Source organism: Neltuma alba, unplaced genomic scaffold, assembly GCF_004799145.2.
Source record: "Neltuma alba isolate B1F8T4 unplaced genomic scaffold, ASM479914v2 tig00012116_pilon, whole genome shotgun sequence".
Taxonomy (NCBI): Eukaryota; Viridiplantae; Streptophyta; class Magnoliopsida; order Fabales; family Fabaceae; genus Neltuma; species Neltuma alba.
Window position 1 is genome coordinate 1,272,597 of NW_021636668.1, and position 14,729 is coordinate 1,287,325.

General features: G+C 35.1%; 2 protein-coding genes across 2 annotated transcripts; one reads left to right on the top strand and one right to left on the bottom strand.

The window, feature by feature from the left end:
• Positions 1-1,358: 1,358 nt before the first annotated feature.
• Positions 1,359-5,184, bottom strand: LOC114722804 (alpha/beta hydrolase domain-containing protein 17B-like). Its single transcript, XM_028908903.1, has 6 exons — positions 4,581-5,184; positions 4,396-4,432; positions 3,770-4,006; positions 3,586-3,633; positions 1,794-2,239; positions 1,359-1,708 (listed from the first exon to the last, which is right to left on the bottom strand). The coding sequence occupies exons 1-6, from the start codon at positions 4,880-4,882 to the stop codon at positions 1,636-1,638; spliced, it is 1,143 nt and encodes a 380-aa protein (XP_028764736.1). The 5' UTR covers positions 4,883-5,184; the 3' UTR covers positions 1,359-1,635.
• A 6,390-nt stretch (positions 5,185-11,574) lies between these two features.
• LOC114722830 (F-box/kelch-repeat protein At5g15710-like) lies at positions 11,575-13,958 on the top strand. Its single transcript, XM_028908936.1, has one exon. It carries the CDS (start codon positions 12,056-12,058, stop codon positions 13,370-13,372), a length of 1,317 nt encoding a protein of 438 aa, XP_028764769.1. The 5' UTR covers positions 11,575-12,055; the 3' UTR covers positions 13,373-13,958.
• The last annotated feature ends 771 nt before the right edge of the window (positions 13,959-14,729 follow it).

Here is a 14,729-nt window from a genome sequence, read left to right on the forward strand (position 1 = left end):
CAAAACTTATGTTTTGCTGACCTCGTATACTAATTTTATAAATATAAATGGGAGTATTTATACTTATATATAAGAGCAGAACTTATTAAGTCAAATTATTTTACAAGTACGCATGTACATTTTAATAATTAATAATAGCAATATTTATAGGTAAATTTATAAAAATATATTTATTTTAACAAATAAAAATAACAAGATAATAAGTACTCATATTTTACAAATCATAATTTACATTATAAAAGTCTGATATAAGTGTTTGTGGGTGAATTTACAAATAACAAAATAATAAACATGATTTTAATATTTTTAGACATCCTTCATACACGTCTCATATAAACTTTTTTGTCATCATACAAACTTTTTGTTTTTAATATTTAAGTCAGCGATTTTATTTTTTTCTCTAGACATCCTTCATACACGTCTCATAGGCTCTCATACCCGGTGAAAATTTTGGCTCTCCTGGGCGGGTAAACTTTTACAGGAATTAGCCATATTCGAATCAACAATTCTCTTTTTGACTGGAAATCAGCAAATTTGATTGTTTGTATCTTGGGTTGTAATTTAACGATGGAAGTTGGTTCAGGATGGTTTTCACTGTTCATGGGGCTTAGGTTTGAATTTGGACCAATTTGGGCATTAGATAGTTTGAAAAAAGACAAATTTTCTGTATTTTAACATTAATATATTAAATATATTGATTGCCAACTAATAGGCATGCAATTATACTTTGTTACCCATAAAATATATTATTATAATATTTATTTTAAATAAAAAATATAAATTAGTATAATTAAACATTTCATTATAATAAAAATTAATTAAAATAAAAATATTATTTTAATAAAAAATTAGTGTTATAAAATTAATTGTTTTTTTAAATGTATTATTTTATTAATTATAATATAATTTTATTTTTTAAGCATATAAAATTTGTTATTTGATTATTTCAAATATATTATTATATTAATTAGAATAAAAAAAATTACTGTACCAATTTTTTAATGCATATATTACCATTATAAGACCGAATTTTCATTAAATTATATAATGTAAATTAAGATGTAAATTAATTTACATAATATATCAATAAAAAATATAAACTAATATGTAAAAATAAAATAATAAATTAATTATTACCATTCTTCTCTCCCCCCTTTTGAACCAAACAAAGGATATTAAATATCCCTTTCTCTCTTCTTTTTTTTAAAATCAAACCAAATAAGTAAAACCTCCCACCTCACCCCTTCCTCGCTCCCCTGCTCTCACCTCAAACCGAACAGGCCGAGAGTGAAGGCCATTCAAAAGTAAACGACGTCATTATAATAGGAAGCTCGGAAAGGAAAAATTAAAAAAAGAAATTGGATGCAAAGCAACTCAATTACTAACTCATACAGCCATACAACAAATTGCAGAGGTCTGTTTATGCATCAGTTAGCAGGCGAGGAAAAGAACAACGGTTAGATTATGCACTCAGTGGTTGACAGCGACTCGTGATCAGTTAAACTACTCTCCTATCTATTTCTTTCCTTCAGGCAACCAATCAAACACAATGGAACATCTTCCTCTCATCCGTACAGCCCACCAACCAATCAAATAATTATGAGAATACAACCTCCATATGTAGACTCTATTCTTCTATGCATGAGTTGCCGCGGGCTTGAAACAATGAATGTTGCACAATCCAACGGATCTCACCATGTCACCGAAGCTGCCACCAAAACACAGAAAACAGTCAGGTAAACTCCAATAGATGTACAATGGCAGTCGATCATAAAACATGCTCTATAACTAACCGGTCTATGCTATTTCTAGCCTTCTCATGTTGATCCATTCCATTGTTTGCCTTCTCAGGGCGATCTACACTCTTTCTTGATTTATCTCTCTTGTCTGTGCTAGCCCGAGGCCTCTCTTTGCGGTCAGTGCTTGCCCTAGGCTTTTCTCTATGATCAGTACTCCGTACAAGATTTTCCCTTTGATCCATGCTGGCTCTGGGTTTTTCTCTGAAGTCTGTGCTATTTCGGGCCTTGTCCAGTTGATCAGGATTGGGTCCAGGAGCATTTCTTTGACGTGGTGACTTATCAATGGCTCCAATAAATTTCTTGAGGTGCTTTATATATTCCGGGTAAAGCTCAAGGTCGCAGTGATTTCCTCCCTTAATCCACAGGGGCTCATATTTTTCTTTACAACGTTCCCAAAGTTGCTTACCATGTGAGCAATCAACTACATCATCTGCAGTTCCCTGAAAAATAAAAGCCAACGACAAGAACCATCCACGCAGATATAAGTACACTTCAAACTCGTCCCTTATGGCATCATTGTAACACATGCATTTAACACGGACTGTTACAACCTTTCTCATATTCCCTGATAGCGAGCTTGTTTAACAGGAGCGGATGTTGAGTTCATCGTGAACAAATGCCCATTTAGATGTGATGAGATTATTAGTGCTCATCAATTAAACATCTACCTATCGTGTTGGTATACATTTTCAACTTCTTATACTGCATACAGCATATCACATCATTTGCTAACTATGATATTGAGTAATTATACGTTGCAACCGACAAAAAATGTAGGATGAATAAATTTTCTCGGCAAGAAAAAAAGCTGCCTGCAATATCATAATTAGGTACAGCATTTCCCACAGGTGGTATATAAGCTTCCACAGGAATGGTCAGCAGTACTTTCAGAACATTTGCCGGATGATACATCCAACAAATGGTTCTCGTTATTCAGCTAACAAATGAAATTTTAATTTAAAAAAGTTCAAAATTAAAAAATGTCATATACTCTAAGCAGAAAATGCAGACTTTTATGAGCATAACCAGTGGCATAAATTTATCAAACCAGAGCAAAGATAAGGCCAACATATATACAACATTCAGCACAGTGATAGAAGTTTGGAAGAAACATGAAATAGCCCAGAAAACAGTTGCCAAGGGATTTTACTAGTTTGTTTCAAATCCAAAGATTTGGTTATTGATAAAGATTTGGCTGTTGGTAGAGCATGTTTTATGCTATTTATGCAGCTGAGCCCAACTAATAGGATAAGACTTGTTATTGTTGTTGTTGTTTCAAATTCAATATTTGATAAAATACATTTGGCCTCCCTTTCAATTCGACATTTTTATTGGTGGAAGTGTTGCAAGGTTCCTTATCTATATCAGTATGCTCTCAGGTACTTGCAATTGTGATCTGTTTGCCAGAACTAAGGGGTCTTGATATATACAAACGACAAGGACACATTTTCAGATCTGCTAGACGTGCAAGACAGGCAACAAATATTGCATAAACCTCAGTTAGCCATTTGCAGGCCTGCAGGGCACTTAGAAAGTTTAGGTGAATGTATGCAGTAGATGAGAATTATTTAAGCCGAGACACCAGAAACTGGCGCAGAAATGAGGTTATAATCTACTAACCTATATTTGACCCATAAAGACCCTGCCACAGTTTGGACAATCCAAACAGAAACCTCAAATGAGCATCGGCAATGATGAATGATATCCCAACAATTAAGAACCAGATTCATAACCAGAATGCCTCAAAATACTTAACATCCGCCAGAAACAAGAAGTATATACTCACATGAATTACCAGAACAGGACAATTGACAGAGGGGATTTTATCAATATTCTGCGCCAAAAGCAGTAAAGCAGCATTAAAATGGAGTTACAGGTTTAAACTAAGGAGAATTACATAACTCGGAGTACAGTAATGATAAAAAATGAACATTGTTTATCAAATTCTTTAGTGTTGAAAGAAGTCAAACCTTATAAATGTCAAACCAGTATGTCCGCTTCACAGGATACATAACTCGGAGGCCAGATAAGATTGGGCTGTGGAGAATTACAGCCCTAAGGTTTGACAAACGGGTGGCCAAATCAGTAGTTGGTCCACTGCCAACAGATTGCCCATACAGGATAATATCTTCTTCTTTTGCTCCATACTTATCCAGCAGGCATTTATAAGCAGCTTCTATATCTGCATACGTGTTCTGCTCACTTGGCTGCTCGAAAAAATAGCACCTTGTTAAACTCGCCGCAAATAATTATCTATATTCCTCAATTTTATTTCGGAAAATTATAATCAGAACAAAAATCGAGCATCATATGAAACTTCAAATATGGTCATGAGAGGGGGAAAATAAGGAGGGTGCAGATGGACAAATCAGTGTCTGTCCATGCGTCGGAGTTAGTCACAGCAAGCATGTAAAGTTCAAATGTCAAATCTCTCGTCGACAAGAGGCGTAAAATTTCCCAACTGCGCAAATCACAAAACAACGATTCTGCTGGGCAATGTAGGGATTTTGGGGAAGGGTGGGTGGGGCCTGGTACTTCACAATGTCCCAAACATTTCATCGTCTAAACAGCCAGCTAGCAGAAAAAGAAAGCGTACCTTCCCTGAGGATTGTCCATACCCAGAATAGTCATAGCTACAGAAGAAAAAGAAAATCTGATCATTCATAGGTCGCCATCGTACTACAGTTACACATGCATACAAGAACTCATGCATCTATAGTGCCACGCAAGGTTGAGGGCATGCATAGCGTACAACACAGAAATCTAAAAACTTGAACTGACCCCATCAGGTTGACTCGGAGGTGGATGCTGAGTTCACTGAACAACTCGTACATCTGACCCAGATCAGCAGCGTTTCCGTGCGAGTAGAGCATCGTGAGCGACGCCGATGAGTTCTTGATGTACATCGCCACGATGTTGTTCCCCCTCTTAGTGCAAAGCTTCAACACGTCTACGTTCTCCCTCAAGGCCACCCCAGTCATCGTCTGCTTCCCGGTCACCTCATCGACTCCGAGCGAATACGAAGGCGGATTCGGCGGGAAGAAAGCGAACTTCGCCGCCATCGAAGACGTCACCGCCCCCATACCTCTTGGCAAAAACCAATATAGCAAAGCAATCCAACACCGGATTTCAAGTTCCTGTCAGCTTGGTCACTCACACAGCAGGAGAAAAAGGAAAAGACAATAAAAATTTGAATGATGTAAGTTTAAGAGTCTGTGATCCGAACAAAAATAAAAACCATCAAAGCTGTATCGGACACATCCGTAAGCTAGGGAAGTGGAGTAGAGAGGGGGAAATTTCTAGGGTTCGGATTAGTTTGGCGGATCGAGTCGGAGGGGGTGGGGCTGGAGAAGAAGAATACAGAGAGAGGGGTTCCCGGCGTGGAAAGGGAAGGAAACACGTGCGAAATCACTTGGTGCAGAAATTAAGTGATGGCGATGTTTATGATATGAACAGTGACAGTTCGTCATTTCACCGACACGTGTCCCTTCGGGGTGGCTTCCCTTCTGTGGCTCTCTTATCTGCCTCTCCAAAGCGCCAGCTGCGATGCAATACCCTGCTACTGCTCAAACAGCTTGCTCTCAAACGGTTTTGGAATTTTGGATTAAAATAAAAACAGCGTATTTTGTTCCAAAAAAAAATAAAGATAATATGCGGAGTCGAAATGAGGCTCTTAATTAGGGAGAGGGGAAAGACTATTTGTTGTCGTCAACTTTTTTTGGTTAGGGTGAGCAAAATCAAACCGTAACTGAAAATCGAACCAAATCGAATTTAATTTTGATTTTTTGATTCGATTATTTCGGTTTTCAGTTACATATTCGGTTTTTATTTTTGTAATAATTCTGTTTTGGTGTTCGGTTCGATTAGTAGAAAAAAAATTCGGTTATAACAAAAAAAAACCGAAATGAATATATTATATATTTATATTTAATAAATATTATTATAATAAATATATATTGGTTTATGTGAACACTTTAAATATATTTATATTCAATAAATATGGTTATAATAAATATTATTGTAATAAATCACAATGATGAAATATTTATTAATTAATGGTTGTAATTGTGTTTTATTATTATTATTAATTTAAAATCACTTTTATATTTATATATTTCGGTTAATCGGTTAACCAAACCGAAATAATTCGATTAATTCGGTTTCGGTTAGTTCGGTTATCGGTTTCGATTCGGTGTTTAAAATTTGCTCTGTTCGATTATTCGGTTATCGGTCGACTGAACCGAAAAACTGAATACTCACCCCTATTTTTGGTAGCTATTTTAGCGAGTAAAATTAGATTTTACGCTATTCTAATTTCTGAGCAGGTTTTCTTTGAATGATACTACCTCCTTAATATAAAATCTAATTGACTAGTTTGAGAAGATTAAAAAAAATTAGTTAAATTAGTTATTTATTATAAAAAGGTGTTATCTTTTTTATAATGCTTTTGCTAATCATGTATATTAGTTAGAATTACCATTTGATAAAACTTTTAACATATTCAACTAATATAAGGATTGCTTTTAAAAATGAATAAACATGAAAAACAAAATGAATTGGCATCTTATATTTAGAATTGAATTAAAAATCAAACAAACTAAAAAGAGAAGTATAATTTAGATGGTGACGCTCCTTCATCAAATGATAGGCATGACACTAGATTATTGCCGATACAATAGTAACTATAGGGCTTATATAAATTAATGGCAGTAAAAATAGGCTTCTATTTTAACTAATTTTTGCAAGCTAGAGTTGGGTTAAAAATCAATAAATATAAATATTGTTATTAAAAAAATTAACTTGGCAAAAACTTATTTTGATGATATATTAGAAGACTAGATTAGTAATGTTTAAACCTTAAAAAGATCAAAAGCCGTAAATTAAAAAAATATACTCGTATTTCAATTTTAAAACGGAAAAATGTCAATTGAATTTAAATTGGCGTCAAACATCATTCCAAGCCCCAATTGATTAGTTGAAAAAGTCACTTTTGGCACTGCAAGCTCCATGCCAACAGCACACACGAGAGGAAGATCCTGGTTTTTTGAGTTCTCAAATGAGAACAATATGGTTGCTAAATTTCATAATGAAGGGTGAATTGGTCTCAAAATTTCAATAACATGGTCACCAATTTAGGTCCCAACGAGAGCAATACTCTGTTGTTATACTAATTCTAAATATAAAATTTAATTTGTAATATAATTTGTACTATAAATAAAATCTTATATTTATATTTACAACTGAAAGTTAGCACGAGGGAATCGGAATGATTAATCTTATATTTATTTCCCTCCACCTTTCATTTTTCATCATGGGCCTTTTCTCCTGATCATTGCATGGTGTGAACTGTGAAAGAGGACTGGACAATTTATTATGGCGTTTTTCATTTGATTTTAATCCAACTTATTTATCTATTTTTCTTAGAGACTTTTTTATGCTCCTGTGTGAATAATGAGACTAATTACTAGAAATTATATTAGATATATATATGCTGATAGATTTGTTATAATGATAGATTGGTTATAATCATTATTAAAATACAGTATACGAATTATATAAAATTATATTATTTACGAATCACAAACCACATCCCATGTTATTTGAAAACATACAAGGTGTATTGTCAATATTTGTAATTATTAACACATCATATACAATTCATACACTATAATGTGTCTCGTTCTGTCCCCCCTCTACATCTCACAATTCCTTTTTATTTTTCAGGGTCAGAATCCCCCACACAATTTACTTAGGAGGTGTTTGAGTAATCTTAGAAGTGTTTTTTAAAAGTACTTCCTTATAAACCGAGATAAATTTTTTTTTTTTTGCCTAAATGTCTCCTTAATCGTAAAGTTTTAACGTTACAAGTTTTAGTTTTAAACATTTCATGGCATGAGCACGAGCTTAGAGTAGTCTGTCACGTGCTGTAGCCTGCAGGAGCGGTCCCACGCAAGTGCGAATGGATCGCCAAAATCCAAAAGATAATTAGGCGCATATAAATTAGTATTAATCTGACAGAAAACTAATGGACAAGCTCTCGTTGGCCCGTAATTTGTCCGTTATGTAGGCCCCCCACCCCAAAAATAAGTAAATAAATAAAAGAGGAATTGGTCCGTTAGGTCCCTACAATGTTCTAGACGGAAAGGTCTGCCATAAAATCTTGTGTTGATGGAATAATTTGGTGTACCCGAGTCCAGACCTAGCCACGAAGGCTCCTTAAACTAATCATTCTTTAATACTCTTCCGGTTCTTAATATAAAACTCATTTAACTAATTTGATTAGATTAAAGAAGTTAGATAAATTAGTTAATTATAAGAAAAGTGACATATTTTTCCTAAAACACCATAATCATCTTTTTTAATACCCTATCTCCCTTTTCTACTTGATTATAGTTGAGAGAGTATTCATAGGGGTAATTTAGAGAAAATTGATAAATATAAAAAATGAGTCTTATATTTAGGACCAAAACCAACTCAAAAATTGGGTTCTATATTAAGAATCAGAGGAGTAATAGAATACCACTATTATTAACATCGATGACGTGGGCTCGTTGATCCTTAATCACAGGATTGATGTTAACGTATGAGCTGGTTCTTGAATCCCCAGATGCTGCCCATGAAGGAACCGACAGGTGCTTGCCACGCGGAAATCTGGGCAGAGTTAGCCCTTGGACTTCAATTTTATTTGCTTCTTGCTTATGTTATTGCTTTGTTAATGACGATACTTTACATAGCTAGTTTAACCATTAACATTGAGCTAAAATGCATAATTATTTCCTTTGATTGTATAAGTTTTTAACAAGAGCTATCCCGGTACATATGTACTATCTCATGCCTTTAATAGAAAAGTTAGTTCACTAATTTAAATAAATTAAGAAAATTAGTTAAGTTAACTCTTTATAATAAATATGTGTTGTTTTTCTTGAAACACTACTACTAATTATGAATATTAATTAGAACTACCATTTGATGAAACATTTAACATGTGCAACTATTACAACGACTATTTTTTTTTTTAAAAAAGAGGATAAATATAATAGATAAAAGTGAATTGAGATTTTACATTTAGAACTAAATTTAATATCAAACTAATTTTTATGTTAAGGACCAGAAGTAGTATTATGTTATTTGAGACACTTTCGTGTACTAAATGTAAGTACTTTTTTTATGGGGATTTAGGGGGTGTTTGGATAGAAACCAAACTATGGTTTCAGAAGTGCTTTTACGGTTTACGAAGTAAATATGTGAAAGAATTTGTCTCGTTTTACGAAAAAAATGCTTTTGAAATCATGGTTTGGAGGTTGCTAAACACCCCTTTAAACTCTAATTTACCATTTTGTAAATGACTAACTCTTTCTTCCTGTTAAACATAATTTATGAGCCTGGGGTCATATAAACCAAGGCTGTATGAAATAAGCTTATAAGAATCACACCCAACTATTTCGAGCTCTAACTTGAAAAGTTTGGAAAAGAGTGGCAGATAGTTTTTCAGACTGTTTGATAGGCTAGATAAATTTATTTCCGAATCATATATAATCTGAAAAGTATGTAAATGTGACATTTAGATGATAGGATTGATCACAGGAATCATTATGAGTATGTAAATGTGACATTTAGATGACAGGACTAATCACAAAAATCATTATGACCTAGTTATTTGATGCTATTATTATCCATTTGAAGTTGGGCGGAGCCATGAATTGGGAATATTAGCTTGAGCGGTGGAGCCACCGCAATCAAACAACATGTTAGAGATTCAGTAAAATAAATAAATAAATGAAAAGGCGGTTATGTTGTGTGGCCGGTAAAGTGCATTTAACTTGCTACTCTGGGAACTGGTCGGAGCAAGTTCAGTTCGGTGCGATGAAACAAGAAGAACAGGAAACGGTCAAGAATGAAAGAACCAATTAAACCGTTAATGATCATACTAAAATTGGTAAATTTGTGGATCAATAGGATGCTGACATATATGAATGGAAAGAGAGGAAGGTGTAGAAAAATTTTAATGAGATAAATTTAAAAAATTAGAAAAATAGGGTTATCAGAATTTTTATAGAAAAAAAAGACGTAAAATAAAAGAATATGAAAAACTAATTAAAAAATCTTAACTCGGTTTTTTCAAATTTTCAAATCAAACTTGTTAAAATTTTTTCTTTCCTCCCGTTCATTTTCCCCGTGAAGATTTGATCAGATGCGAGGATGTTATTTTCCTCCCCGCTTCTTCAAGGTCTTGTGGGCAAAAGACCTCACTAACTAGATGTTTAATGATTGATGGTGGTTTAACTAGGATTGTTTCGAATAAGAACATATCTATATATTTTAAAAAAAAGAAAAAAAGAAAAAGGCTTTATGCATTAGAAAAATAGATAAGGCCTAGTGGAATCACTTGATCATCAATATCAGCCGTATCATTTGAGTATATTATTTTGTACTAATGTTTCTTTGTTCATAACCTGAACCCCATTTAAAAAAAATTGCGAGAGAGACAAGCAGTGGCGCGTGAACCGCATCGATCTTGTTTACAAGACAAATTTACTTAGTATTCTTTTGTTTTAAAATTCAAATGCTAAATGATTCCATGTGACCACCAACACAATCCCAGGTTTCAACCACCTCCCTTTATTAATACTATCTCCGGTCCTTAATATAAGACCCTGTTTGACTTTTTGTTTGGTCTTAATTATAAGATCTCAATCCATTTTCTCTTTTATATTTATGCATTTTTTTCCAAGATAGTCCTTCTAATAATGATAGTTCTAGCCAATACACATAATTAACGAGGATATTTTAGGAATGACAACACTTATTTATTACAAATAACTAACTTAACTTACTTCCTTAATCTCTTCAAATAAGTCAACTGGGTCTTATAATTAAGACAGGAGTTAGTATATTTTTTTTTGTAAAGTCATTCTTATTTGAAAAGTTTAGACGGACTCGTCCCTAAAACTTTAATCCTGCACAACCACTTGAACGTTAGTGGAGCCCTGTATATATTGAAATGGGCTACCAATAGTGGGCCCCAATTTTCGAACCCCATGCTTTTCTTGAAAGAAATTGTAAATAATTAGTTTTCAAAATTGAAGTGCTTCCATCTCGACCGTCAGATCATTTCACTCATCTGCCCAGCCCAGCCATATGGCTCGCTCTCATTTTTCGGTTACATAACGCGTAAATAAACTAATTTTGGTCTGAATAATGTGATTTGACCTTTTCCCCTTCGTAGGTGTTCACTGTTGGCTAGGTTATTATGTTTATGCATAGGTTTAGAGAATGAATTAAATTATAAAGTCTATACTTTTGTGCAAAATTTAAGACAAATAATGCGATTACTCCTAATTATTCTTTTAAGTTTGATGACATATTTTGACGTTATATAAATTTTTGTTTATATTTTTTTTCCCATAATTCACACATTTATTTTCAAGCGCATGAGTTCATGTTTAAAACAAAAATCTAGCATTTTGTTTACTCTTAGAACCGAGAACCTTTAAATTAATGAATAATACACCATTTTATTAATTTTATAGAGTATTATATAAATAAGCATTAATTCGATAGAGTGAAAGGTTTCTTTGGCCGGATGCCCAGCTGATAAATACTCAGCAGGTTAATCTTCGAGAATTTTACTCTTTTTTTTTTTTTTTGGGTGCAATCGAGAATTCTGCTTCTGTTCGCACTGGATAATATCCGCGAACGCCGTTTCCAATCTCCCATCCTGTGTTCTGCACTTTGTCAAATAATGACAAAGTAAATCAAATCCAATGGAGGCTTGCAAAGGGAGATATACCGAACAGGCTAAACTCTGGTTAGGATTTTGTCGTTCTTATTTCCTCCTCTCCGGGTTAAAATCTAACTTTGGCTAGTTCTGACAGGCTTCCTCATCAAGGAGAACCTTGTGACGTCGAAATCGAAGGTAATTTTATCTCGGACCTCCAGAGCTATAGTCTACCGTCTCCCTATTTGGTCAATGCCTAGAAAGTCTTGTGTATGTTCTTGAGTTACTTGTTTATCTTGGTGTCAATCGTCAGTTTTGGACCGCAAATGAGCATTTAGCATCTTGATCTGGAATAGGTTTTTCGAAATTGCTTGACGAGTTTGAACAAAGGCTCCCAGTGGTTATGTCAATATCTATAATTGCAATCTGAAAAAACTTGTTTGGATGCGACTCAAATAGGTTCAGATAGAGGGCTGTGTCTAAAATACCCATGATTTGAGATATTGGGTTCTTTTAGGATTTCCAGAAAACAGAGAATATGGATTGTAATGGGGATTATGCTGAGTCCGGGTCTGGAGTGTCTAACGCTCAATCAATGGGTGATGGAGTTCCTCGGGGAGATGAAAGATGCTTTAAGCAAGTTTCGCCTACCAGGGTTGGTGGTTCGAGGAATACGAGCCCTATGGGCCGTACAGGGTCGAGGAACACTAGCCCGTCAAGACAAAAGGTCATTAAGACCAAACCGCGTGGCTTAGACGAGGAAACACTTGCTACATTTGGCAAGGCAGTGCATACTGATATTCAAATGGAGGATAATATTTGGGCAATGTTGCCTGAGGACTTGTTATATGAGATCTTAGCCAGGGTCCCTCCATTTATGATTTTTCGGCTTCGTTCTGTCTGTAGACGGTGGTCTTCATTACTTCAAGACAGTAGCTTTCTCAAGTTCCATTCGCGAGTGCCATCTCATGGGCCGTGTCTTCTTACGTTTTGGAAGAACTCACAAACCCCACAATGCTCGGTCTTTAGCTCGCCTCTGAAAACCTGGTATAGAATACCATTCACATTTTTGCCGCAGTGGGCGTTCTGGTTAGTTGGTTCTTCGGGCGGTCTTGTTTGCTTTTCAGGGCTTGATGGATTAACATTTAAAACTTTGGTTTGTAATCCCCTCACACAAACTTGGAGGACACTTCCAAGTATGCATTATAATCAGCAGAGGCAGCTCATAATGGCTGTTGATCGACTGGATCGGTCATTTAAATTGATAGCCACTAGTGATATATATGGTGACAAGTCCTTACCAACTGAAGTTTACGACTCAAAGAGGGACAGCTGGTCAGTTCATCAAATAATGCCAGCAGTTAATCTCTGCTCTTCAAAGATGGCATATTGTGATTCTAGATTGTATTTGGAGACCCTTTCGCCACTCGGTTTGATGATGTATCGGATAGACACGGGTCACTGGGAACATATTCCAGCAAAGTTCCCACGCTCCTTATTGGATGGGTATTTGGTTGCTGGAACCCAAAAACGTCTTTTTCTTGTTGGGAGGATTGGCCTTTATAGTACTCTTCAGAGTATGAGAATTTGGGAATTGGATCATGCTAAAATCATGTGGGTGGAGTTAAGTAGGATGCCCCCAAAATGTTTTCGCGCTTTGTTGAGGTTATCGGCTGAGAGATTTGAATGCTTTGGACAGGACAATTTAATCTGCTTCACATCTTGGAACCAGGGGAAGGGCCTTCTTTTTGATGTTGATAAAAAGGCCTGGTCCTGGATTGGGGGGTGTGCTCTTCAGTCATATAATAGCCAGGTTTGTTTCTATGAGCCAAGATTTGATGCTTCTATATACTAAGCTGGAGTCCTGTGCCATGATGTTGGATGTCCATTCAAAATGACAATTGAGTGGCTTACCGGAAAATTCTTCCTGACATGGTTTTTTGACCATTAAATTCCTTCTAACAATTCAAAATTTATTTCACAATGGGCTGATTCGTTTATCAGTCAAGTTCTCACAAGAAGTACTAAGCAGATACCTGATCATCAATACTGACGCAGCTTCATAAACGGAATTGAACTGTGCGGAGTGGGTGTAACTGTGAATTAGGGTTCTGCCTTTGATGTATACGGTCGAGAAATGTTGCAAACTTGTATACAAGGGGCCGGCATGTTAAAAAGGAAGGATGCTGTTCAGGGTACAATCAGAAGACCTTTTTTTCCTGAATATCTGCATATCACTTGGAAATTTTTATCACAATGAAATTACATATCTTCAAAATTAATATGTTTTGACATTTTCTGGGTTACCAGAATAATGCAACTTTTTTTTTTTTTTATAAAAAAAAGGCTTGACTTGGACAGTAACTTTGTATAACTTCTCATGTAAATGGGTTCGCCCCGATTGGCGGTTTATCAGTGAATCTTTTATTTTTATTTTTTTTTATAGTGTCCTTCTCAGTGAAGATGACACAATTTAGGATCTTGTGGTCTTGCCCTTCATACGATTTGACTATTCTTGTGCCTGTGTTGTTTCTCTGATTTAATAAGGAGCTAACATATTCAACCAGAGTGCCGAAGCTGCTATTCTCCCCCCCCCCCAAAAAAAAAAAACCACTAAAAGCAAAAAGAAAAATAGAACAAATAGAAAAATAAAGTACTCCGAATTTGGAATTTTTTCCTTTTGAAAACATTTTGGCTGCCCAGCTGAATTTACTTTAGCCTCCTCGGAGTATCTGATTTCTGGAAATGCCAGTGTGCGCTTTCTAGTCTTGTGCAAACCACACGAGCAGACATCAAATAATGTTATGTGGCAAGTCAAGTCAAGAACAAAGTGTTCAAATTATTTGCTCCATTTAGTAGCTTTTTTCCCCTAAAAATTCTGACAGATATGGGAATTAAAGAGTAGTTATTAAGGAGTAGTTAATGTTGTGATCTCTGAGTAACGGATGAAAATGGTTACAGCTTGTTTGAGATCTTTGAATTGTTAGAAAGCTGCTAATGAAGATTCTTTGAGTTGGTTCTGGCATTCTGTTTTCGAAGTTACGTGGACAGTAAGTCAGCGCACGGAAATCTTCATACACTTGGGGGAAAAAAAAATTATAAGATACATTTTACAAAAAACTGCCTGTGGTGGTATGGACTACCCCATGCTGTCTAGATTGTATCGTGCATGCAGTTGTTGATAGGATGCGATTCTTGAAGAATTCTTACCA

What these genes read in the sequence shown, in the direction of transcription:
- LOC114722804 (XM_028908903.1), bottom strand. Translation starts at nt 4,882, where the DNA reads ATGGGGGCGGTGACGTCTTCGATGGCGGCGAAGTTCGCTTTCTTCCCG. An exon ending in CTCCGAGTCAACCTGATGGG is followed by an intron (nt 4,433 to 4,580) that starts GTCAGTTCAAGT and finishes TTTCTTCTGTAG; the next exon opens with CTATGACTATTCTGGGTATG. An exon ending in ACTGGTTTGACATTTATAAG is followed by an intron (nt 3,634 to 3,769) that starts GTTTGACTTCTT and finishes CTTTTGGCGCAG; the next exon opens with AATATTGATAAAATCCCCTC.
- LOC114722830 (XM_028908936.1), top strand. Translation starts at nt 12,056, where the DNA reads ATGGATTGTAATGGGGATTATGCTGAGTCCGGGTCTGGAGTGTCTAAC.